Genomic DNA, 25,422 nt, shown 5'->3' with positions numbered 1-25,422 from the left:
GCGGGGAGAAACCAGGCTGCCAAGCCCAGGAAGGAGAAGAGACTGCGCTCTCAACTCTCAGGGCGGAAGGGGACCACCCGGCACTCCCCTCCTGCCCTTGAGAATTCTCCTCAAACCTCCTGACACCCTGGGGATGGTGCTGGGCTCCTCTGCACCTCAGAGCCAGAGGTGGGGGGCACAGCTCTGATGGGCAGGAGAACAATCCTTGACATTCCTAGATCTCCCCTTCTTGGGCGGCTCCAAATTTGACTGCTAAACTTTGCCACCTGTCCAGGGCCTCCTTAGGGTTCTGGATACAGCGCCCAGTGGGAAAGACTAAGCTGCTGCTGGGATCCACGGAGTCAGAGAGAATTGCGTGCACCCGGAGCGCCAACTCTAAAATGCCTATTATCAAGTACTGGATTCCACAATGAAACTGCTAAATAATTCAGCAGGCTTGATAGGAAAATGCAGCTTCCCAATGAGCATACGTTCAGTTAAATGAATGTCTTTAAAGGAGGCTGGCTATAATAAATAAGTTGGCTATGATTTAATGTATATAAATGCTAAAAGGGCAAAAACAAGGCGATCCACTGATTACACACATAATAGATAAAGAAATGTGCTGCATGCAGAGGCTAGGAGTTTCAAAAGTCTTCCCAGTATTTCATACATTTGGATTTCTGAAAGAACAGATTCCACCCTGATAGTCCTGCTCATTGGATAAGCTGTCATGTGGATGCAGTGAAATATGGCTTATTTTAAAGCCTTCTTAGCAAGAAAGATACACTTGGTTGTGTCTTAACAAAATATGAAAACACTGGAAATTGCACTCCATTTCAAGTAAAACCTTTGGGTTTTTTTTTTAATAAGGAAATAAAGAATCTAGACTGGAATCTAGGTGATAATGGAAAAGAAATTCTGGAACTCTCAGTAGTGTCTGATAGTAAAACACACACATGTATTTCACAGCAGATAAAATATTTAAATTCCTTCCATGTTTAATGAAGGCTTGGAAGAGGTTGAACTACTTTTCAGAACCTATTGGCAACTCTCCGTTGAAATTTGATTTCTATATTGGTTTTTTTTTTGCTCATCTTTCAGAGAAGGTAATATGTATCTTGTGCCAAGCAAAACAGTTTTCCTTCTGGGGAACTTCAAATGAAACAAATACTATAAAACAACTGTTTCATATCAGTTCTGTGAAAGGGATTAAAGTATTTCATTTCTAGCTGTGCTGTACCTTCATTTTATGTTATCTTTCAAACCACCAAATTAGAAAGCAGGATTATCTATGGGAAATGAAACAGAAAAGTACCACCTCTAACCACCTATTTACAGGTAACTGACATTCACAAGTCAGGTTTTGCCTGTTTAGAGGGGGGAAGGAGAGAGGGCGTGGGGTCTCATGCTTAATCACAGACTGAGACCACTCATTTTTAGCCATGGATTTGATTTCTATTTCCAATTCTATATTAACTTATCAACAAACATATCTTCAAATGTATCCATTAAAATCCGCAGAATGCAAATCTGTAGTTAATAACAGCACGAAGGCACTGAGAAAAGCGTGGCTGGCATTAGCAAGGGGGTTCAACCACAGTCAAGGTGAAAACGGGTCCCCCCTAGTCCTGTCTCTCTTCCTCCTGGTTTCTGAGGGATCACTCCACTCCCCATCACAGGTCAATGCTAGTTGTCAAAACATAAAATAACACACCAATTATCTAAACATCAGATTTTCTATTTTTATTAAAAACTCACAAATTTATTCAACATGTTTCCTTTCATACAGTGAATGGTCTAATATGCACTGGAGGTCACACAAGCTTAGGTTTATCAGAACAATAAAAGACATATGAGAAATTTAATTTATAAAGAAAAAAAGTAGCAGCTGTTGACTGCATATTTGACCATAAAATTTAAATATTCTGGACTTTTATTTTAAAGACACAAAAATAAAACCTGTGTGGGTCTATATAAGTCATATTAACAATTCCATGAATGTTCAACAGGACTAAAAATTAGCAAAGATGTTTTTTCTTTAAACCTTGTAACACTTTTTTTTTTTTTTAACACTTTCTTCTGGTTGTGGTGCCAGGCACCTTTACAGTATTTGTGCTATAATTATTCTATTTGGCAACTGTCTGAATATCATGTTTTCTCTTTGCCTTGTGTAAACAACACCTTTTTACATACTAGCACAGTGAGCTGTGAGCCCTGCAAATCAGAACATCTACAGGAAAAGAAAATGAACAATTTTGGTTGATTGCTCAAAACATTTTGTTTTGAACAAGAGGTTTCAAAACAGAATATATTAGTAAAACACTGAACTCCTGAATTTAACATTATACGTAAACAGTTGACTGTTTTTAGTTCAATAGTCTTTTTTTTAAAATTTTGTGTGTGTGTTTGTGAAGGTAGAATACTTATTTTGTACAGCTGATGTTCAAGTCATTTTACTAAGAGGTCTGGCTGGAGACCATAGTATCGAGTGTGTTTGCGTGTGTCTGTGTGTGTAGAGCTTTGTGAAGGTAGAAGAGTTGATACTGAGGGCTTTACACTTAGAATTTTGCAATTTTGGCAAAAACAAAAAAACCAAAAATCCCAGATAGACAAAAAAAATATATATATATAGTCCCACCTGATGCACAGCAGGTCGGCGTTTCTGAAGCTATAAGAGTTTGTGGTCGCTGTTGCTGAACTCTGAGCCAACTCTAACAGATGTCTCAGAGCCTGAGATGTCTCGTGGCCGGCCCCGGAGCGCCCCTGGTCGCTTCGCCCAACTCAACTGTCTTCGGGCGCAGCCTCCCTCCCCGCGGCTCCGGGCAGCACCCCACTGGCTAGCCGCCCCCGCGGCTGCCGTGGGTGTTTTTCCGCGGCCCACCGGCCCCAAGCTCACGCCGGAGGCGTCGGTCCGAGGATCCGAGTCCAGTGGGAGGTGGGGAGAGGTCTGGATTTCCTGCCGGTGCCCGAGTTTTGCACCTTGCCAGCCAGCGCTCGGATCCCCGTCCTACCTCCAGGCGGATCCGGATCCTATTTCGCGTCCCCGGTTCCCATCCGGTCTCCCCAGACGGAAAATGGTCCCCGAGGCTGGAGGCAGGAGGGGCGGGGAATGACTTGCTTTTCTGTTTTGTGTATGGTTTTTTTTTTTTCCTGTTTTTTTTTTTTTCTGTTTTTCTTAAATAGAAGGTTCATTTCTGTACAACCGCGAGCTCCGCGGGCGGTGCGCGACTCCGCTACCACACGGCCGCCTCGTTCATTTCTGGGGGGTGAGACAGGTGGTTCCCATAGCTCGCCCCGCCGTTGACCGACAGCGACGAGAAGGGTGGGCTGGGCCCGAAGACCTCGGCCGACATGGAGTGGAGAGGCCCGGGCAGGCTAGGCTCTGGGCTGGGCGAGTCCCCGGGAGGGTGCGCCAGGATGTCGGTGAACCGCTGCGCCTCACTCGACGGGTGGTGGCCGGGCAGCGGGTGCTCCAGGCCACCCAGGGGTGTCCCGGAAGGCCCGGACGACGGCACGAAGGGCAGGTCCACCGGCGTCTGAGCCTGCGAGGACGGGGGGCCTTGCGGAAAGAAGTCGTAATTGCCTCCGGGCCCGTAGTACTCGCTCTGGTAATCTGCGGTGGCGGCGGGAGAGGGGACGTCAGGGCGGAGCCCCGGCTGGGGCGGGGTGACAGGGCGGGAAGGCGCGCTAGCGGGGCTGGGGAGGGCAACGCCGGGGCTCTCCATTCGCCTGGCTCCCCTGCCCGGCTGGGCGCACGGAGGAGGCCCAGGTGCAAACGCGGGAGCTGCTCCCTCTCTGCCCACCGGCCTCATTCAGGACCGGGAATTCTATCCGGTCTCACTGCCTCGCCGCATTTCCTCCCCAGCCTCCACCCCTCTCTCCCGCCCTCTCTGCTTCTGCAGAAAGCCAGGAGCGTCTCCACGCTGCCGCCCGCTTCCAACGAAACGAAACCGGGCCTGCCCGCGCCCTGCCCCCTGGCCGCGCACCCACCTCCGTAGAAGGAGAAGGGCCCGTTGGGAAGGAGCTCGCCCGGCTCCAGGCGGTCCACGAGCGGCCGCATTCGGCGCGGACTGCGGAAGAAGGCGTGGCGCCGGGCGCCCAGAGCGCTCAGCTGCTTCATCCTCCGTTCCTTGGAGCGTCGGTTCTGGAACCAGACCTGAAGCACACACGACTTGGGGTGAGGCCCCGGAGACCCTACCTCCGCTTTTCGGGTGTGCGGCTCCTCCTGGCCCCTCACCCTTCCACCTCCCAGCTCGCGGATTCCCAGCTGTGTGTTTTGTGTCTTGTATATAGGGGGGAGGGGGGGGGGCGGTGTGTGTCTTCGAGTAGAACCACGCGGGGTGGCCCGTGAGCCAAGGGTGGACAGGATTCCCGGCAGGGGTACCTGGGCAAGCCGCCCTGCCCAACAGGAGACAGTTGGAGTTGTTTCTAACAATCGCAGCGAAACACTTGCAGCTTGTACGCGCGGAGGCGCTTAACCTCCCCAAAGACACACGGCTTCCCTTTCACTGACCCTGGCAGCACCCCCACCCCGCATGATAGTGACAAAGATCCAAACAGCCTCCTGTTGACAGTCTCCCGAAGACAGTGACACCAAAACCCACAGCCTCCTTTCCGCACCCATGCACTATCTCCCAGTGCCAGACATACTCTGTTAGAGACAGGCCGAGCAACCTCCCATTCACCTGCGCACGAGAGCGCGCAGCAGAGCGTCTCCGCGGAGGGCAGCCTGCATGGTGCGCCTACTGCACACACCTCCTTGGCACATTTCCCCATGGCCTCGCAGGGCCGCCAGGCACCGGACACCTAACCTTGGGCTCGGGACTCGGGCCGAACTACCCGCAGGTTCAAAATCTCACAGCGCGCACCGGCGCAGCTGCCTGGATGGCCGCCTCCGGTCCCCAGGCAACTCGGGAAGGGCCGCGGCAGAGCTGACTCCCGCCCCAACCACCTTCCCTTCAAACCTGGGCAGCCCACCTCTCTTTGGAGGGGAGGTCTGCTGGCGGGGAGGGGGCGGGGGGGCTGTTTAACTGGAGCCAGAGACCCGCAAAGTTGGGGGCGGGGACACCGAGGGAGACCATGGATTGAGACCAAGGATTAATCCCGCGATGCACAGCGACCGCTCGGCTCCTCCCGGATAGGGGTGGTAGGGCAGAAAAATAGGTCGGTACTCTCAACGCCGCGTCCCGACGCAGCGCCCTCCTCCCGCCTCATGCCCCGCCGCCCCGTCTCTCTCCCACCGTTACCACTATCACCTGCGTTGGACCCGAAAGAGGAGGAGGTTTAGCGAATTCCAGATGCCCCACACCTCTGGTGCGACGTCAAAGTCGGAGCCGGGTAGGGGTGTGTCTGGGCCTCTCCCCTCCCTTCTGCCAGCCTCCAGGGATTCGCTCCGCTCCTCAAAGCTGCTCCCCCACCCCCCACCCCCAGGCTCAACCTGCAGGTTGCACCTTGAGGGAACTAAGTGGCATGCTCGGCCCTGACCTGGATGACACGCATGTTGAGGCCGGTCTCCTGAGCCAGCTGCTCGCGGATGTGGCGCGTGGGCTTGGGTGTGGCGGCGAAGGCGGCCTTCAGCGTCTCCAGCTGTTTGGCCTTGATGGTGGTGCGAGGCCCTCTCCGCTTGGCCCCCAGGTTCTGGTCGTCGTTCTCATTGCTGCCCCCTTCCTTGTCCGACACGTTGGCGCTCTCCGAGTCCTTGGCGTCGTCCTGCGACGGGTCTTGGGAGTCCGGAGACAAACTGGGGTCACTGCCCGTGGTGGCTGGGGAGAGGGAAGGGACAGGTGAGCAGCAGCCAGTGGCAGGCCTTCCTCCCCCGAGACCCACGCACCCGGAAGGAGCTGGGCATCAGGTCCTCACCCGAGTGGAGGCTGTTCTCTTTGGCGACACTGCTGTTGCTTAGGTAATCCTCTTTGCAGACAAACTTGTTCTCATCGATGATGTAGAGCTCCTCGCCGGTGGACAGCTGCTTGTTGCACATCATGCAGGTGAAGCAGTTCAGGTGAAACACTTTGCTCCGCGCTCTTCGCACCAGGTCGCTAGGGGAGATGCCCTGCGCGCAGCCGGCACACTTGGTACCGAAACACCTGCGGGCGGTGAGGGGGGAGGGGTTTCGTGTGGGATTGGGCCGAGGGAAGCCAGAGGGCAGGAGAAAGGCGATCGAGACAGTAGAGGAAGAATAGTGGGGGGGAGGAGGGGAAGAGAAAGAGAGAGAAAGAACCAAAAAGGAAGAGAAGCAGAAGGCCAATTAAGCAGGCCAGAACGCAGGGGGAGAGAGCGCGGGCACCAGTGAAAAGTCAGGGAGGAGATACACATGGTTACAATGAGGGAGCAAGGAGTTTAAGCCGCCGCCACCCCTAGCCTCCTGCCCCGTGTTGTCCCAGAGGGAAAAAGCGCTGAGGGAAGGAGGCAGGCACCTGTTTTCCGATTAGATTCAGAAAACCGAATTAGATCTCCATTCTAACGCGTCCGAAGCACCGCCGCTTTCTGTGCATTGCCTCTTTCGTCGTTTCAAAAGGAACCCATGTGCAGGCTGGGGGTTGGCAAGGTCCAGTCCCACCGCGGGTAAACAAACAGCCGCGGAGAGCCTGGACGGCCACAGCCCGGGCGCCGCCGCGTTCCAGCCCAAAGCCCGGCTGGTCGGCGCAAGCTAGACCGCGTCGCGGCTCTAGGTGCCGGGATGCGCTTCGCGGGAGGCAGGCTTCTGGGGCCCACTGGCAGCCTGCGGTGCTCGCCGTTGCCCCGCTCGGCTCTCGCCAGTAACCAGAGGCCAGAGGCCCAGCCTGCGCTTCCTCTCGGCAATACCAGCGGACCGCGCTTTGCTCCGTGGGCCGCCGCCACCGGGGCCGCGCATCCCTGGGATGCACCGGGGACAGCGCTTCCGGGGCCTCTGGGCAAAGCTACCTGGTTGGCTTCGAACCCCTCCTCTGTCCGCCAATTTGATCTGTCACCACAGAGAAAAGCAGAGACTAAGTCAGCCAAGGAAACTGAGATTTCAGACCGGCCCAAGGGGAGGATCAATTCGAATTGGCTCCAGTTCTGTTGGTTTGTGTGTTGTGTGGTCTTGGTAGCAGAATGGTGAGTTAAAATGCTCAGGGGAGCAGGGCTGTCGGGAGGCTTCTCCGGCTCCAACGAGCCGGGTCTCCGCTTTCCCCCAGGTCTCCACAAGGAGGTGGCCGACGGTGGCGGCCAGAGCCCAGAAGAGCTCCGAGCAGAGCACGCGCCTCACTGCCGAGGTCGGTGTTGCGCGGAGGCCGAACCTGCTGGCCACGCGGGCAGCCGGGGAAGGTCGTCTTGCAGGCTGCAGCCTCCGGCACTTCACAGGCTACCAGTGCAAGTAGTGCGGCCAGGTCGGCCCATCGGGTGTCAGGAAGACCCTGGGCCGTGCAAGATAGGCCCCCGGGCCCGAGCTCTTTCCAGCCGCTGACCCTGCAGGCGACTGGACGCGCCATGCCAAAGGCTCGGCGGTTCCCGCCAAGACTTCTCGGGGATGGAAAAGGTAGTGGAACGCAGCTTAGCCCGGGCTTCTAAGCTCAATCTGGAGGACGAGTCAACCGGGGAGGCAGGAAGAATGCAGTTGCTGAACACATCTGCTAGGGGAAAGATAGGACGCGGGGCTGCACACCTTCTGAGACTGTTCTACCTCTTTCCAAGCCAGGAGGAGCTTCTCGCTCCGAGGCGAGTTCAGACTCTTTCTTCCCAGGCACGTGCAGCCAAGCCCGGACCCACAATTTCCAGGGCGAAAGCAGGCCGCATCCTCGGCGCCCAGCGCGCGCCAGCTGGCCAAGAGGCGGGACCCCCACCCCCACCCCACCCCCCGCCCCCCGCCCCCGGGGACTTGGCTGCCCCTCTCCAAAGGCAGCTCCCAACGCGGGTCGCCGCGGCCACGCTGACCTCTGATCCGAAGCCGGCTGGGAAGGGCCCGCGGGGAAGGAGCGGCCCAGGCGGCGCGCGAGGGAAGAAGTACTCACCGGAAGAAGTCGTTTTTGCAGTAGAGCTTGCCTTCCCGGGAGAAGCACTTCTCGGTCAGGTTGCATTTACATTCACAGCACTGGACGCACTTGACGTGCCAGGCCCTGTCCAGCACGTTCAAGAGGAAGCGGTCCAGGATGGGCCTTTTGCAGCCGGCACAGTGCACCATGGTCTTTGGTTTGGTCGGGTGAGGCCCAGAGAGAGAAGCGCAAGATAAAGCCGAGGGGATGACTCACGAGGACGACCGGCAGCCCCTTCACGAAAGGGGACACACACTTCGTCGGACAAATCGAAACCCGCACCGGAAAATCAGACAGGGAGGAAGGCTGATAGGGGCGTGGTGGGGGGCGCCGCTTCCGAGAAGTGTGCAGCCGGGCAGTCCCGGGGCCTCCGGGGCACAGCAGCGCAGCCGCAGCTCGCGGGGCGAGGAAAAGAGTCTCAGGCGGGCGAGCTAAGCGACTCTTCAAGCCCAGAGCTCGCGGAGGAGTGAAGGTCACCGAAAACGGCGACGGGAACGGAAATAAATAAACACACCGGAGTCGGAGAAGCACGACGCGGCTGGCCGGGGTTGCGGGGACAGCGCCGCTGAGTTCTCTCGGGCTTGAGGTAGAGCTGTCAGAAGGCAAAGTGCATCTGCTCTTGTCGGGGTAGGAGGGCGGGGGTGTGTGTGTGTGTGCCGGCTTGCCCGCCACCTGAATTTCCCCTCCTCTTTCGATAAAGAAAAGAACCAAGCGAATAGAGAAGCTTTGGATCCTAAACTGCCAGCATCGCTCAGCGGGTCGGGACGCGCTGGGCGCCCGCGGTGGGCCTGGGGGAGGAGGGAGCAGGGGCTGGCCGAGGCGGGGAGGGAGGGAGGAGGGGAGGACCGGAGAAAGATCTCGTTGTCGATTGTTGTCGTTGCTTAGGTTTCCCCTTTTGGAGAAGAGTTCTCTTGTCAACCGAGAGCGGAGAGGGACAACTCCGCGCGGACGCAGCCAGGTGCGCGCGCGCGCTCCCCACCGCCCCAGCCCCGTCACCTCGGCCAGTGGCCTGCCGGGTGGCCTCCGTCTCCGCGGGACAGCCCTCCCCGCGCCTGGTCTCCTTCGGAGATGGGGTGCCGTCCGGCTCCTCACCGCGCCTGGCCTTGCATCGTGGCTCCAGTCGCAACTCGCGGCCTCCTGGGCGCGCAGCCCCACATCGCTCGGCCCACGCTCCGGCTGCCTCCGTGCAAACCCACAGTCTCTGGACTTTCTTTTCTTTTCCTTCCCCCCTCTGCTTTTCGTTGGGGTAGCAAATCTGTGTTTCCTTTCTAGCCTCTTTCCTTCCTTTTTTTTTTTCCTTTTGCAGCGGGAGGAGTCGGGGAGAGGGGGTGTAGCTTGAAGAGCTTTAAAAACAAAAACAAAACAAAACCGTCCTGGTGCAGCGGCTACAGTTGTAGGCGGCTGGAACAGCTCGGCCTGGGCCGCCGCTGTCGCCGGCTGTCCCCGGACAGGCGTCCCTCTGTCCCTGGTCTCCTGGCCCAGTCCGCCCCCCGGCGCGTCTCTCCCCGGCTCCGGCGGCTCGGTCACTGCTCCCGGCTGTTGGCTGGGCTCTGGAAGCCCCCTTGCCTTAATGCAGCGCCCGCCGACGTCACGGCGGCCTGCGACCAATCAGCGGCTCGAGGTCCCTCTGTAAACCATCCTGCATCTCCCGGCTGGGGAGAGTGCCGGGAGACCGCGTTTCGAGGATCAGTGGCGGCTGCCACCGCGGCCCTGCGCGGTGCGGGCGGCGGGCAGCGAGGTGCCCGGGTCCCCTCCTGCTCCGGTAAGGCGTCCCTTGCGGTAGGAGAGACTGAGAGAGCGCGTGAGTGGGAGCAGGCGGAGGGCAGACTTCTGCCCTGAGGGTGGGTGGTACTCAAGATCGAGCCCTGTTGGAGGTTGGGGTGCAGCTGCCTCGGCGGCCCAGGCGCACTGTTTGGCTTTGCAATTCAGCGGGTGCTGGGTCCCTCCCCACCGCCACCCTTGCTTTCTCGGCCTAGAAGTTTGCCCCGAGCACCGCGCGTCTTTGGGGGCGTAGAGGGGAGGGAGTTTGGCAGCAGAATCTCTCTCCTCCCGTCTCTCCTTCTGTGCCCCCTCCCCCAATCCATCCAAAGTCCACAGGTTCCGGGGCTCTGGGAGATCTGGGTGTCCGTTTCCCGCAGTGCCGTCTTGGAAAGTTGATTCCGGCGGTTTCCTGGTGGGGGCGGGGGAGACCGGAGGCACAGCGCCCGGGAGGGGGGAGGAGAGGAGTGGGTGGGGAAGCGCCTCGGGTGAGGAGTTGCTTCCCCGGCGAGAAGTTGAGAGAAAACTGCGATCCGGAGACACCTTTTACAGACGAAAACAAACGACTAGGCGGGAAACGGTGGGGGCAATAGCGGCGGCCGAGTGTGGGGTAGTAGTGACGGAGGGAACGGCGACGTCCTGGGGACTCCACCGGGAGACTGAGAAGGATGGGGGTGTGCGGAGAACCGGCCCTGGAGGCCGCCCCGCCTCCCCCTTTCCAGGCTCCAGCTTCCCAGACAAGCTTGGCACCAGCTTCCCCAGAAAAGCGCAGAGCAGAGCCCCTGGTAGCTCGCGTCTTACGGAGCCCATGCCTTCCTCATTTTCCTCGGACCACTGCGCGCGGGGGGCAGGTTCTCCCAGAAGTGCGGGTCGAGTCTGGGTCCTGAGAGTCTTCGCCTCGAAGAATCACTCTAGCTCCGCGGCCCACACCAAATGCCAAATTCGTTTCGACAGCACCATTCCTAGACTTAACCCGGACTCTTCCGAAGTGAAATCTGAAGGTGGCAGGGCTAGGCAAGCCCTGCTTTTGCTCCTCTTTTTTTTTTTTTTTTTTGCGGAAGGCGCGTTAGGACGGCGCATTCGGCTCAAATGTAGAAGGCAATAAAGATGGGCGGCCAGCCAGCCCGGTCTGGCCGGTATTTGGGGAATGGCTTTTTGACCCCACACGCGGGGCTAGGTTCAGACATCTCTCTCCCAGCTAAGTTGGAGGAAATGCTCCCCGAAACGCAACTGTTATGAACCTGGGCAGGCAAGGAACTCAGTTCTTTGCAAATGCAATACCCTCTTCGAACGAACCGGGAAGCCCGTACAGCGAATTTGGTTTGCGCTCGGTACGTTGGGGTTTTAGGACTCTGCCAACACTGCTTTCCATCCTTAAAGCTCCGCCCGCACGACCCTGCACCCCCGAAGCCCGCTGGCAGCCCCCTCGCCTTGCGGCCCGCCACACCTTTCGGTTGGAAACCGAGCCAAGGCCGGCTGTGCGCCTCTCTGGCTCTCCGCCCATCTGGACCTCTGGATCCGAGGCCCCTTTCGCCGTCTCCGCACCCCCTCCACACACACCTGGACTCTGGCTCCCCACTGCGGGGAGGGCGGCGTTGGGGGGCTGGTTCTCTCTCTCTCTCGGTCTCTCTCAACTGCCCCCTCCTCGGATCTCTCCCAGGCCGGGGCTAAGGGCGGAGCTGGGGAGGGGCCGCGCTGTTCCCCAACCCAGCAGGCTAGTTGTGCGGGTTGCAACTTGGCTTTGTGCTCCTGCCGCGGACCGTGCTTTTCCAAGAACCAGCCGAGTGGTACCCGGTACTCAGGGACCCCGGGAGACGCGAAGATCTGCGTGGCTGGGCTCCTCGCCGCCTCCGCCCGGACCCAGAGGCGCCTTTCCAGCCTGCTGCGCTGGGTTAGGCCCGCGGTGGGGGTGGGGGATGTCCTCTGAGCCGTCTCCCAGCTCTCCCCACCTCCCCTATACCCCCAGCTGTCTTGGTTCTTGCCACCAGCGCGCTCAAGTCAACCGCCCCTTTCTGGAATCTATAGCGGACCCTGTCCCGAGTGGCTCGCCCCCGCCCCCGCCCCAGCTGGGCTCCTTCTCATGCAAAGTAGAGGGGCCGCAGGGGTGAGTGGGGGGCGGTCGGTGGGGACCTCCAGGGCGACAGCTGGACCCGGCTGCCGGCCCTTCCTGAGCCCAAGGTCCTCCCTGGCTGCCTTTAGAATGGGCTGGAAGACGTTGCTGCGCCCGTTTGGGGGTGCAGGGACCTCTAGTGGGGGGACAGAGGGTCCCTCCCTGTGCTCGGATAGTGGGTTAGGGGAGCTGAGGGTGTGAGGACAGGACTCTGACTGGGACAGGGTCTCTGGCCCCAGTGTCCAGATGACTCAGTAAACAGGTCCTGGGGAACCAACCCGCGAGTCTAGCAGGGGTTTGGTGAGAGCAACTCAGAGTGGGCCTGCTGACTCCTGATTCTAGAAATTTAAGTCCAGTTTTAAAGCTTCCAAGGCGACAGCACAGTAGATTAATGTGTTTTCCCTCCATTTCCATTGAGCTTTTATTTTAAAATGTAATTGATCCCAGAGACACGGCGAGAAAACTGACCCAGCTTTCCAAACTGGCAGCCTCCGAAGCCTGTCAGCTCAGCTCTGCTTTTAAACCCCTGTCTGCTCAGCAAAGAGCCCCAACCTCACCTCCTCACCCACACCCGCCGCCCCTACTGCCTGCATCCCCAAGTCCCGCAAGCGCTTTCCACCCAAAGCTCTCCACGCCTCCCGAACCCACCACCACGCACACCGCTTGCTGGGCTGCCAGGGGTGCAAATTCTGCCCAGGTGCTGCGGGGGGCAGTTTGCTGCCCAGTCATCGCTCCACGGCCCAGGTGCTCTTGGAAAAGGCCCCGCAGGGCCCAGGAAGCGGCATTCACAGCACAGGTTTCTCCTGTGAGAATCACCTTCAAGACCAGCCCCAGAGGAGGGACCTGGCCCTAGGAACACGGGATGGGAAAGTCCTGCCAGTTCTTCCCAGCCACCCTGCAGCTGGGGGGCTGAAGGTGCCCTCTCTTGTACCCCCTTTCTTCCTTGATTCCAAGCCCCACGTTGCCTCCTTCCCAGTGCAGGGCTTGGGAGGCCCAAGGATCCAAGTCTGCCAGCTTGTTTGGTTGCTTTTGGTTCTAATCACGGGCCACCGTCCTGGCCGCTTTCCTCCTCACCCAGCATGCTCCTGTCCAGCCCCCAGAAACCAGCAGTGAGGCCAAGAAAGGGGGCGCCTGCAGCGGAGCAGGCTGGGTCCCTGTGCTGGTCTGCTGTAATAGGGCGCAGCCAGCCACCACCTTCCAAGGAGAGGGAGGAGGGAGTGAGCCCGGCGTGGCCGAGACCCTCATAGTCCTGGAGGCCAAGCAAACTCCGCACTGACTCTAGAGGACACCACTGGTGCAGTCCTGGAAGCCGCCCTTAGTCCAGGGATCTGATCCAGCCTCTCCTGCTGTTGCCTTTCTTTGCTCCTGCTTTGGGTTGCCTTAGTCTCACTCCAACACTCTCTCCTGGAAATGACCTACTTGCACGCAGCACTTTAGTTTCCCCCCCACCCCCCCACAATCTGCCCAGAACCCAGTCTGCGCAGTGTGTGTGTGCATGGGGGTGGGGTGGGGTTGAGGGGATCGGTATTACCTCCTTTTTTCCCAGGAAAGAAACCCTGAGATTCCAGGGTCAGTGCACTACTGAAGACGAGAAGTTTGGGGGTTTTGTCACCCTGCTGCGCCTTTGAGTACTTCCTTCCTCCCAGCCGTGTTTCTAAGACCCAGGTGAGGGGAGGCGGGGACCTCAAGGCAGGGAAAGGGCAGCAGCATCCGACCGGGCCTTCACGATGTGTGCTCAGGCTGAGTAAGCAACACCGGGCTTCCCACGAGGGCTGGAGGCACCCTGGGCACGCAAGCGGGGAGCCAGGTCGAGCGTGGTGATCTCAGGACCGCCCTGCTGAGCAAAGACAGGACGTGGACAGCCTGGGACGAACCGGGTGAGCTGGGGGAGGCAGGACAGGGAGAGAGAGAAAGACAGAGGTGAGGGCAGGGGAACAGTGAATAGGGGAGTAGAGCCCCAGAGGGGAAAAGAGAAGGATGGTGGGAAAGTAAGCGGGGATGAAAGGAGGAAAGACACTGGGGGAAATGCGTGGAGGAAAAGAAGCGGAAAGACACCCTGTGACCAAAAAAGGTGGCAGGGTGAGTGAGGCTCAGAGCCCAGGAGCCTGCAGGAGCCTAGCGGGGAATGAAGGGTGTCCCAGGTGTGACAGCCGATCACAGGCAGGAGAAAAGGAGGCGGCCTGCTGGGTGGGAGACTCAGAGCCCGTGGAAGAGCGTGTGAGCGGCTCTGGGCAGGAATCCAACAAATAAATAAAACGTCTAAGACGGCGTGACAACAATGTGTATTTGGGTGCGTGCCCATGTTCCTCCGTCTGAACACACCCGGTAAGGAAGACAAACGGGGCTCGTGCCCCCGAGTAATTAATCCTCTCACTAATTGACTCTCTCCCCTTACCTAATGGCGGTGGTCGCTGCTGATATCTGGAGAGATACCAGGTGGAGAGAGAGACCCCAAAGCTTTGCGACTGGGATTGAGTTCTTTCTGGACCTGCCTCCCGTGGAGGCAGAGGTCAATAGATGTTGCTGCCTCACCAGCTCCTTCCGTGTTTGCATTAATAAAGCTCTTCTCAAATTAGGGGCGACCAGGGGCCCTCCACACACACACACACACACACACACACACCTTCATCAATTTCAGAGGCTGAAAGCCACCCACAGCCCCTCTGCTGGACTCTGCCTGCGTCCAGGCAACACCTAAGCTCCCCCCTCCCTCCGTGTTGCTCACCCAGGAATCCAGACCTTGCACCCCATTTTCTTCCAGTCACTGCTTACTCTTCCCTCACTTGGGATGTATCCTGCATTCCTTGTCGGAGCAGGTGAGGTTCTGCGTGGGTCAGGAAGCAGCCTGAGAGATGGGGTCAGGGCAGGGATGGGAAGAAGCTTCTGGAGACACAGAGGAAGGACACAGAGGGGGGCAAGGCACACCTGGTGGGAGCCAGGCCTCTGGGGACGGAGGAGACAAAAGGTGGCCACTGTGCACCATGGGAGTGTCAAGTGTGTGTGTGGGGGGGTGACCACATTTGTGATTGTGAGGGTGACTGTTCTGTCTCTCTGTTGAGCCCAGGGAGGGACCCCTCTTCTTGCCCTCACACTGCACACTAGTTCTCAGGACTGGGAAACGAGGCGGGGCAGAGCGGGAGGCACTGGAATCAAACCTCAGGCAACTGAGTTGGCCAGAAGGGGCCCAAGGCCCACAAGGTCTGTCTGATGAGGCAGCTTTGAGGCTGGGGCTTGAGAGGTAGATGTCAACTCTCGCCCTTTCGAGGTGGGAGCTTTGCTCTGTTGGCTCCTCTGAGGCTAAATAAATAACTGCTGAGATCCACGAACCACCAGAGTCGAGGGAGAGGAAAGGGAGGAGGGCAGTTCCTCATGGGGGGAAAAAAATCCGCCCCCCCACTAAATGCATTTTTAATTGTCCCTGGGGAGCGTTTGTACATTTGACCAAAGCAGATCCCCAAGCAGTCCCAGCAAGATCCGTTACAGGGGCTGGCAGTTCGGAGAGAGCTGGGGGTCTGGAGAAGGGGGAGGTGGGAAGAGATGGCCGGAGCGTGGGGAAGATGAGCAACTCGGTTCTTGTCTCCCTGCTTTAGAAAGAAAGCGAACAAGAGGAATAAAGTTCCAGAGGGAAGAAAGAGAAGGGCAAATGAAAGGCAAAGCCGCAGCAGAAAGGAAAGAAAGTGAGGAAGAAAGAAAAAGACGGACGGGGAGGAGGGGGAGAGACGACCATAAAACAGGGTGAAGGCGGCCCCAGGAGGCTGGGCCTCGTCCCAAACCATCCGTCTTCATTGTCTCCGTGTGTGCAAAGGCAACTCCGGCATAAGGAAAAGCCACTATTGGAGCCGCGGCTTTATTTTATATCCTATACATCAGGAGGGAGGCAAAGCTTTATTTTCGCCAAGAGACAGATATTTTATTTCTCTCTTACGGTTTTATGTGTGAGAGATGTCAGGTTGCCACAATGGATGGCTAATGCATAGGCAAGAGGGAGCCGTGTTGGCATGCTGTGTGTCATGGGGTCTTGGGGGGGTGAGCGGGCCTGGGATTTAGGGCTGATGGGCCACTCTGGGGGATTTCTGCTAAAACATCTCTCTTCATAAATCCAGAAGCATGGTCAGCTCAACAGGGAGAAGAAGGAGTTTCAGAAGGAAAAGAGTTGGGCTTAGTAATAAACGAACACACAAAGGAACCACTTACCTTCCGAGGGGGCTCGGGCCACCGGGGCAAGGAAACGCCAAGCCCCCCGTGGAAATACACTCCTGCCTCTCGTGGAGAAGTGTTTTCCTCCAGAATCCAGCGTCAGTTTGCTTCCTTGTCCCACCTGATATTTTCCTACTCTTGTGTCTCTCTTCACCAGAAATCTTTTCTTCACCTCCTCAGAGCCAGGAGTGGTGGGTGTGTGTGTGTGTGTGTGTGTGTGTGTGTGTGTGTGTGTGTGTGTGTGTGTGAGAGAGGCCTGGGAAGGGGGTGGAGAGCTATTAATTTGCAAATCATCTGATCTGTGACAGGATCAAGATGCCTGTTTTTCACCAGTAAATCCAGTGTCTTGAGTGGACACACGTGTGCACACGTGAGCCCCTCGTGCCACGAATCCTGGGAGCGGAGGTGCCAGATTTAAATCCGAGAAAAGCACCCCCTGCTCCCACACCCTCCCCGGGGACCTGTGGCCGAATTAAGCCTTAGATCCCAAACTGCATAATGTTCATATTTTGAAGCCTAGACAGAAGGGGGAGGCAAGGGGACAGAGACAGTGGGGAAGTATGTTCACTAGTCTCCTCCGCTCCCAGTCCCCCCAAACCATTTCTTGTGAGATCAGCTTTTACTGGTGCCCATGCCCTACTCTCGTAATTTTTTGCTTTTCTGTTTTACATCTACAGTGGACCCAAAAGGTGATCACGTCCTTTCCCTCTTTTCAGAGGATGGGAGATGGCCCAGGGTCTCTAGGCAGTGAACACGAGGACCCGGCCACGCTGTCCTTAGCTGTGGCCTTTGGGGAAGACGTTCAACCTCTTGGGGCCTCAGTTTCCCCATCGGTAACCCGCAGGAATTGGGCTACGTGATTGCTCAGATTCCCTGCAGCTCCGGCCTCCTCTGACCGAATGAGATAATGTGTGGAAACACTTTGTAAACGCTAAAGCCGGACGAATGCCAGGGATTATTATTACGATTCTAATCAATCCTCTTTCCTCCACATGGATCTTGGCTGTTTAGCGCCGGTGAGCGGGCTAAAGAGGGCCGAAACCAAGAAAGCTTAGCGGAGATGGAAAAGCTCTGTGCCGTGGACAGGAAAAAAAGCTCTGCCCCTCCAGAAACATTCTGTCTCTGTGTCCCCCTCCCCCAGGCCCCCTTCACGCCTGGTGGGAAGGGTTGGGGGGTGGAGGAGAAGGGGGAAGAGGCCTCACTTGGTAGGACCCGGTTCAGTTTACACGCAGGCAAGAGAGTATTTCTTCCAGAGCATCATTTGTCTCCAAGTGACTGACATAGGAACCTGATGTGAAGGCGATTTGCAATTGTTATTTTTCCAGGAAGAAAGGAAAGAGCAAGGTGTAGCTGATTAGCAAGTTAATTATTTCAGTACCCCAAGGGTTCCAGCGTGGTGGTAAGTTGTCCAGGCCTGGTGTAATTTCACAGTCCGTGTGTTTCCTGGGGAGCACCTGGGGGTGCCCAGGTCTGTCTTTCTGTCTCCATCCACCTGCCTTATGTCTTTCTGACACACCTGGGGAGCTGAAGAGGGGTTGGGGTGGTAATCGGTGTGGCGTGTATCTTTGGCCTAGGCTGCAGGTAGGGAGCCAGAGAGAACGAGGGGGAGGAAGCCTCGACCTCTGCTGACTGTTTAATTATCTGGCCCTTCCTTCTTCTTAAAAACACTCTTTTGTTGAATAAATATTAATGAGGCAGATTATCAAGAAGTGGAGTTGCTTTGAGGCTATTTCCCCAGACTTAACACGGGAAGAACCTGGCCTGGAGGGGGCCCTTTGGCCTCTTACCTCCTCCAGCCCTGGCCTGCTCTCCGATGCTCATCTTCGCCTACCCAACTCTGGCCACCACTTGCTTTGCAGGGGTTTCCGCCAGTCCCCTTCGGGATCTGCCTTCCCCTTGGGGGAGCAGAGGGAGGACTGTGTGGAGAGGTAAGTTGGGGATGAGAACGTTAGCTTCTGTTGATCTCTGGGCTGGTAGGGCCGGCCCCCTGCCGCTGCTCCAGAGATGGGGAGGGCTCCACAGTTTACTTAGGAGTGGTCCCATCTGCTCAGACTGGCCTTTCATAAGGGGAGGGATTTATGCAGTGTCCTTGTGCACAGATCTGGGATTTGCCTGAAAACCCTGGGCCTCTGAGAATATTACTGAACGCTAAAATGCTCAGCCACAGAGATGATTCATGATTTGTCTGTGTGGCCGTGTGTGTGTGTGTGTGTGTGTGTTGGAGAGGTGCACACACATTGATGGGCGCTTTTTCCCATTCTAAGTTCTAATCTAAACATTAGGAAACTTTTTTTTTTTTTTCTATATTCACCCAGGAGCCAGCTCACAGCACCAGGCTCTGGAGGCTTCAGCATGTGAAGACGATACAGTCCTTTTTGGTGCTGGCGTTCAAGCAGGTTGGCTGGTATCGCTGCTGCTGGAGAGGGGCCGGGGGACTATCTGGAAAGATAGTTCTGATGACCGCTTTGCTGTGGGTGGCAGAGAAGTTGGGGAGTTGTTGGGGTGGGGTGGGGGGCTCTGATGGCTGTTCAAATTAGGCTGCTTGTCTTTACTTCACAGGCCCCTCAGGCTCAGTTGGAGGGAAGTTACAGAAACACAGGCGGGTAGGTGTAGGGAGTTCCTTGTCTCAGTCTTGGTGGTGTCAAGCCAAAATGAAGCCCAGAGGTGGTAAGAGGAGATCCCAGAGAACAGGGCTCAGAGGCCCCACACGGGATCTTGGAGTTTATTTGCTTGACAGTGCTGTGTTAATTTCTCCTGTCCAGCAGAGTGAATCAGCTGTATGTATACACATAGCCCCATCTTTGCATTTCCTTCCCGTTTAGGTAGCCCTAGAGCTCTGAGTCACGTTCCCCGGGCTACACAGCAGCTTCTCGTCAGTCATCTGTCTTATGCATGGGCGTGCATCCACGGGGAGCCTTGACCACTCTTCACTGCCCAGTGGCTGGCTGGTCAAGGAGCATTTTCAGCTTGGAGGCCCCTCGTTGGTGGTTCCACCATTTTCTTGCTCACGTTGTGGTTTGGATCCCATCTTCCCAGCTCCTGAGTTTTTCTCCTCTCAGGCCACTCATCATTTAGCTGATGCTTCAGGCAAACGGCCAGCCCACATTTTGAAAGAGGGGCTGGCAGGCCTGTAACTAAGTGCAAGGTCATTCTCCTTTGGGCTCAAGAGAGGACTTAGTTCCCCCTTAAAAAAAGAGAAGCAGGGAACCATTCCTATGAATCTTTTAATGAAGGATTTACTATCAATTTGATAAGTTCAATGCTGTTTTTACTCATTCTGAATGAATAACTTTTCAGTCAACCCGAGGGACTATAAAGATGCTTTCTTCAGCCTCCGTGTTGTAACACATGCTGGGGCTTGAGCCTGCCTCTGACAGACTGGGGAGGAGTAGAAACATTCCAGAGACCAGGTCTTAGAGTGTTATCTCTTCCCCCACCCTAAATCCTCACCCGCCATTTTATCTCTCTTCACCACAAATGCAGAGACCTCCTAGGGAAGTGTGAAGGAATGGGTTTTAATCAGGTTTGGGGAAGGAAGGGGACTAAGTTGAGCCAAGAGAAAGATGGAGACCTTTGTAATTTTTAGGTGATGCTTCTCTGTTACGCTTCTCATGTGTTGTATATTATATCCTACAAATTGTGCATTTGCACCCGTAATCCACAGTGTGTACGGGACTTGGGCCAACGCTGCTTGGCTGAAACAGTGTTAAATAAAATTTTAAGGAATGCTACCGGGGCCTTGCATGGCTTATTGAATTCTATCAATGATATGTGATGTTTACATGCAGAATCTTAGTTGGCACAGTACCACATTGCGTTCATACGTGCAGAAATATGTTTAAGCATGAAAGATACAAGTTTCCCACACATGTGTTTCCCAGTGATTCGTTAGGAGAAATGATGGAAACTGCAGACACCTCTTCTCTCTCCACATAAACCTGCACACACAGACTGCCGGTCACACACACACACAGCCAATCAGCCACGTGTATATTGTCACATGCAAGTCTCCAGCGATAAACGCAAATGTGTATTCTGTACATGTAGAGGCAGCATTATACACTTGTACACCATTACGGACACACACACCAGCATTGTAGGATGCAGTTACACTGCTGTGTAGACAGGGGCTACTGTGGACATGTGGACATGCTGCGTGTGGGTATATACACAACCACACATAAATGTTCTCACTGAGAGTGCCCATATGCCTGGAAGGATGCGTGCCCCCATGCAGAAGAGTCCTCTGCACACGGGTGTATATCTGTGCACATGGATGCGTTTGCACACACACGCCCCTGCTCTTGGGTAGACACCGACACTCCCTGTGGCCACAGTGCTTCAAGTGCCCTGTTCCTCTCCAAGGCTCCAGACGTGCTGGACGACGTCTGAGCCAGATGTTTGGCCTGGATAAGCCCCAAGGCCTTCAGGATGAGAGGCCACGAGAAGCAGGGTCAAGGCCCAGCTTGTGATGAAAAGAATATGAAAATGTAGGGGTGGGAGGAAGGGGGTTGGGCAGCTGGTCTCTGCAGACAGAGATGCCTCCAAGAGAGGATCAGTCTTTTGTTTGCTCATTTAACAAACAAGGCAGGACGTCTGATTGGCGTCTGTGGCCCTCGCCCTGTGTAAGCCTAGGGAACCTGGTCTCTGGGCCTCAGTTTCTACATCTGTTAAGCGAAGTGCTGGCTCAGACCAGTGGTTCTCAACCTTGGCTGCAAAGTAGAACCCTCTAGGGAGCTTTAAAAAAAAACACAACACACACACTTGGGCTCCGCCCGGAACAATTAGATCAAAATCTCTGGAGGTGGGTGTCTGGCATCTCATTTTTTAAAAAAATGCCCCAGGTGATTCTATATTCAACCAATGTTGAGATCCACTGGCCTCATAGCCCTAAAACCCAATGCCATGGAGGAACTTTTATTTATAAAGCGCCGTGCTGGGCACCAGGGTACTCAGCTGAAAGTTCTAATTCACTTGTATAAGATCATAAAAAGCCAGCGAAATTCTTCTTTCAGTTTAGGAGGAGGGTTTTTATCAAACAAACTATTTATGCTGGAGAAACTCAGGCCTGCCTTTCCAGCTCCCGCCTTGCTCCCTTCCACCTTTGTTCCAGCCTTCCATATATTAATTATCTGCCACAGATGCAAATACTATAAAGCAGGTCCCTGATAAATGTTATCGATACCTTGCTAACTGCACACATTTCCCGTCTAGAGCTCCTCACCCCACCTGTTGGGCAGCATGGTATTTTTAGTAGGGTAAATGGTAAGGCACAGGTCTCCTGGGGAAAATACCTCCCCCCACCCCAGCTCCAGCCCTGAGTCAGAGAACACCAGCCCCCAGGCCCGTGCCCCAGTTCTGGCGGCTGGTGCGCCAGAGCTGAAGGAAAAAACCTTGAGCTGCATGTCCTAGAAAGCTGCTCTCAGACTCGGGCCTTTGGGAATCCTACCTTAATATTCTGCAACCACAGTTCCCCAGACAGATCCTGTCCCTCCAGATGAAACAAACCTGCTCCCACAGCCGCACCTGCAGGGAGACGTGGAGTCCAGCAGAGGCAGCCCGTCCACGTGGCCAGTGGGAGGCCGAGATGAGCCAGGAGGGGGCTGCCGCCTGTGGGCCCCCTTCGCAGTCGGAGGATGGTTAATAGAGAGTGGGGGGCAGCGCTCGGCCCTTCACTTGGGTGGGACAGAGGAAGAGGGGTTCGTTCTGGACGTGGGGCTTCCACTGCTCCATCAGTGCCATCATTCACTGAAGTGCAGGTTAGGGGTCTCCAGGAGAGACTCGGTATGGACTAAGATTCTTGCTCTTGCCCACAATCTCCCTCTCTCTGTAGGTCTGCTGGCTGGCCCAGGAGGCAGGCCAGGCTGGGCTGATGTCTCTCCTACCCGTTGAGAAGATTCTGCTTCCTTAGGAAGTCTGTCCCAAGCTGCCTACTATTGCTCCACTGTCCAGGCGAGCCCTGGAGGCAGAGATGGACCCTGGGACTCCTGTGGTTTGGGCTCTCGCCCTCTCATCCACTCATACTTGCTTTTCCTGTTTGCCTCAATTTCCCCCCCACCCCCCAGCTCATTCATTTTTGTCTCCTTTCATTTTCTCCCCGGATAACACACCCAATGTGGCCCTGGCCCACAAGGGGGTCTGCACTTGCTCCCCCTGCATTGGAAGTACAGAGTCTTAACCACTGGACCCCCAGGGAAGTCCCTCAGCTTTTTTCAGAAAGGTTGCTGATCACAGTGGACATCTTGGGTCTTCCCAGTCCTTCCCCACCCCCACCGCCTTCCCTCGCAGGGAGGCCGGGCTTGGTGCTGAGAAGGGAGCCCCAGACGCAGCTCAGGATCCTCAGATTCTAAACCTAGATCCAGAGCCCGGCTTCCCATGCCTGTGCCCCTTCGCAGGGCCCACCTCCCCTTGAGCCTGGGGAGCATCACACCCCAGGCTGTGATGGATTCCCCAGGCACCTTCAAAGGGCTCTACGTTTGTTTGCAGTGTGGACCTTGAATCCTGCTCTGGTCATAAATGTTGTTTATTTTGACTAGGACCTACTGAAAGGGGCCTGGGGGTTAGAGAGGGCAGAGAGAGGATTCCGTAGAGAAGATCATAAAACCATTAGCAGGGCAGGGCTTTCAGGGGTCACAGGGTCATAGAATTTTCTGGCTGGAAAGAACATAGGTCATCGGGAAGGTCGGAGAAGGCCATTTAGTCAGCAAAAGGCCTCTAGGGGTCACATGGGGCTAGGGTGGTGGGCTTTGGGCCTCTTTCTAGAAAGTGGACACAGGGCACAGGGGCATGACCCCCCAATAACCTTATACCAGGTGGGAGAGGCCAATAGTTGCTGAACATGATGGATTTGCCCTCCCAGTGGGAAGTACCAGTTGCTTGAATGAGCCTCTTGTTTCAGGGAATGGGCACCGCTCTGGGTAAAATAAATGAAATCACCTCCGATTCTGCTCTCACCATCATTTTGAACAGCTAATATGCACCAGGGGATGCTCTTTCAATACCTTCAAAATCATCCTGAAAGAGACGTGATCTCAGTTTTGTGGATAAGCCATCTGAAGCTCAGAGAGGGGCATTGGTTTGCCCAAGGTCACACAGCAAGTTAGTGATAAGGCTAAGATGAGGCCTGAAGAATTCAGATTCTTTAAGTCTAATCTCCTTTCCACTCCCTCTCCCCTCCCCTGCCCTCCACCATCTGCTACGGTCTGGCCCCCTGCAGCCTTGGAGACAAAATGGGAGCAGGCTCTGTTCTTTTTAAAGCTGATGTCGGGGCTGACGAAGCTCACTTCTAGTAAGAGAGAAAAGCAGTCCTGGGCTCCTTGCAGTCCCTGGCATGGGCCTGGTTTCACCTCTACATCCAGCCACAGTCAGGAAACCATCTCAGTTGCCCTTCGCTTGCTGTAAGACTTAGAGAAAGTCACTTCACCTCTCAAAGCTACCCTTCTAGATTGATCAGCAGACCCAAGGTCTTCATGGAAGGTGAGGGTTGGTGCAGATGGTAGCAAGCTGGTCCCCTTTGAGCCCCTTTTTGGTGTAATAGCTCTGGGGGGTGGGGTGGGAAGAGATGAGACTTGGTTTTGCTCCCAAGGCCGACTCCAGTCACAGAAAAGACACCACCAAAACAGACACGACAAGGCTCCCTCAGATCCCTGCTGAGCACGCAGGAGGCTGAGCGCCAGGGCAGAGGCTGGGCCGTGAAGAGCAGCTTAAGCACCGAGTTCTCCCCTGATCCCCTGACTGTGTAATTCAGTTGCTTGGAGAATGGAAAATCCCCACTCCTCTTCCCCAGCCTGCTTCTCCACAAAGGCCTCCTAATAGGCCTGCCGGCTCTGGGGTGCTGATCTGCTCAGACATGACTCTAGAAGCAAGTCGTCTGGGGGGTCCCAGTCCCAGCTGCCCCTCCTCCCATGGAGGGGAGATGGGGAAGGTTGGTGGAGAGGCAGTGGTCCCGGGACTTGGTGGAGGGCCTCCAGTTCTGCCCAAAGGATCAGGGAAACTCACAGGCCTCTGGGATGAAGGGACTTTGGGGATGAGGTGGGGGTGGGGTGGGGCACGGGACTAGAGGGAGGTGGGCAGGAGGGCTGGGTCTTGGGGCTGAGGTGCCTCGGGCGGGGCTGTTATTAAACAGCCCCATTATTTCACCCACCACAGTCTTGTTTAGTTGAAGACAGCTCCCTCCCCAGCACCTTCGCCTCCCCACCCCCTCCACTTTCACTCATCCATCCACTGAGCCGCTGACAGCTGCCCTGCGGGTGAACTCCCATCCTCCTGTCTCCGAAGCAATACTGGGGTGGGGGGGCTCAGGCCAGAGCGTGCCCCCTTCCAGCCCCCCACTGCCCCTCCACATGCTCACTCTCCCAAGGTAATGCCACCTCGGCTCTCTGAATCAGACCCAGAGAGAAGGGAAGGCAGGAGAGCCAGGAGGGGATGAAAAGGGAAGAATCAGTGAAGGGGAGGGGAGTGGAGAGGAGGGGAGAGAAACACACCAGAGAAACAGGAGTGGGAGAGGAGAAGAGAGGGCGCAGAGGAGGAGAGCAGAGGGATGAAGGGATCAAGAAGGTGGAGGACGGGCAAGAAGTGGAGGAGGGAGGCAAGGAGGGAGGGCGGGGCTGGAAGATTGTGAGGAACTGGGGTTCATACTGCACCGTTGGTTGGTGGAAGGTGCCAAGGGCAGGGGGAAGACGGGCAGGGATGTGGGATGGGGAGGAGGGGCTGCACAGGCAGGAGGGAAGCCAGGGTTCTCTCCACAAGTAAGGGAGGAGGCTGAGTGGAGACTCGCCCACCCCCTCCCGCCTCTGGAGGAAAGTTAATCGCTGCAATGCATCCTGCTGCCCCATCAATGGCTATCCAGGCTGCAAGGGGGGTGGGGTGGGATCTCCGGCTTGGAGTGGTCAGAACTGTGGGGATCGGTCAGATGGAGCCCTTCTGGCCTCTCCCAGATGCTGACATCTTCTGCCTGGTCTGTGTGGCCGCGCCCACCTCATGCTTGCAGCTCCACCCTGCCCACTCCCCTTGGTTACCGTGCTGGTCCTAACTGTTGGGCTCTATGATGTTGGGAGGGATGAGCCTTAAAGACCAAGGACTTTCCATGTCCCCCCACTTTACAGATGGAACACTGCAGCCTGGAGAGGGGGAGGAATGTGCTTTATCCTATCAGGTGGATAGTCAATGTCCTGCCTTGACAGAGAAGTAAACCGGGCCCCAGAGAGGTTAAGTAACTTGCTCAAAGGCATACCACTAGGAGTGCCTTGCTCAAAGGCACAAATGGAGTTGAGATTTGCTCGAAGCCCATGCTGAATCTAGAGATGCCTTACTCTGTTTTGGGTGATGAAAGCTCCTGCCCTCTACCCTCACCCCATTCTCCACCTCCTCACACTCTAAGAATTA

The 25,422-nt window shown here is 56.0% G+C and overlaps 2 protein-coding genes across 3 annotated transcripts; one reads left to right on the top strand and one right to left on the bottom strand.

Moving 5' to 3' along the window:
- Nucleotides 1-1,704: 1,704 nt before the first annotated feature.
- Nucleotides 1,705-9,514, bottom strand: LHX1 (LIM homeobox 1). 2 transcript variants are annotated; one of them, XM_069602729.1, is made up of 6 exons: nt 8,970-9,514; nt 7,953-8,565; nt 5,842-6,068; nt 5,467-5,744; nt 3,973-4,138; nt 1,705-3,595 (listed from the first exon to the last, which is right to left on the bottom strand). In XM_069602729.1, exons 2-6 carry the CDS (start codon nt 8,120-8,122, stop codon nt 3,216-3,218), a joined length of 1,221 nt encoding a protein of 406 aa, XP_069458830.1. In that variant the 5' UTR covers nt 8,123-8,565; nt 8,970-9,514; the 3' UTR covers nt 1,705-3,215. The 2 variants fall into 2 exon arrangements, with proteins under 2 accessions (XP_069458830.1, XP_069458829.1); XM_069602728.1 differs by having other exon boundaries at nt 7,953-9,514.
- LOC138414807 (uncharacterized) lies at nt 8,121-19,769 on the top strand. The gene is made up of 6 exons (XM_069542563.1): nt 8,121-8,140; nt 8,859-8,989; nt 9,280-9,735; nt 17,898-17,966; nt 18,354-18,508; nt 18,861-19,769. Exons 1-6 carry the CDS (start codon nt 8,121-8,123, stop codon nt 18,876-18,878), a joined length of 849 nt encoding a protein of 282 aa, XP_069398664.1. The 3' UTR covers nt 18,879-19,769.
- The last annotated feature ends 5,653 nt before the right edge of the window (nt 19,770-25,422 follow it).

The sequence above is a fragment of the Ovis canadensis genome, chromosome 11 (assembly GCF_042477335.2).
Source record: "Ovis canadensis isolate MfBH-ARS-UI-01 breed Bighorn chromosome 11, ARS-UI_OviCan_v2, whole genome shotgun sequence".
Taxonomy (NCBI): Eukaryota; Metazoa; Chordata; class Mammalia; order Artiodactyla; family Bovidae; genus Ovis; species Ovis canadensis.
The sequence above is the reverse complement of the archived record's forward strand: the minus strand, read 5'-3'. Positions and strand labels throughout refer to the sequence as shown.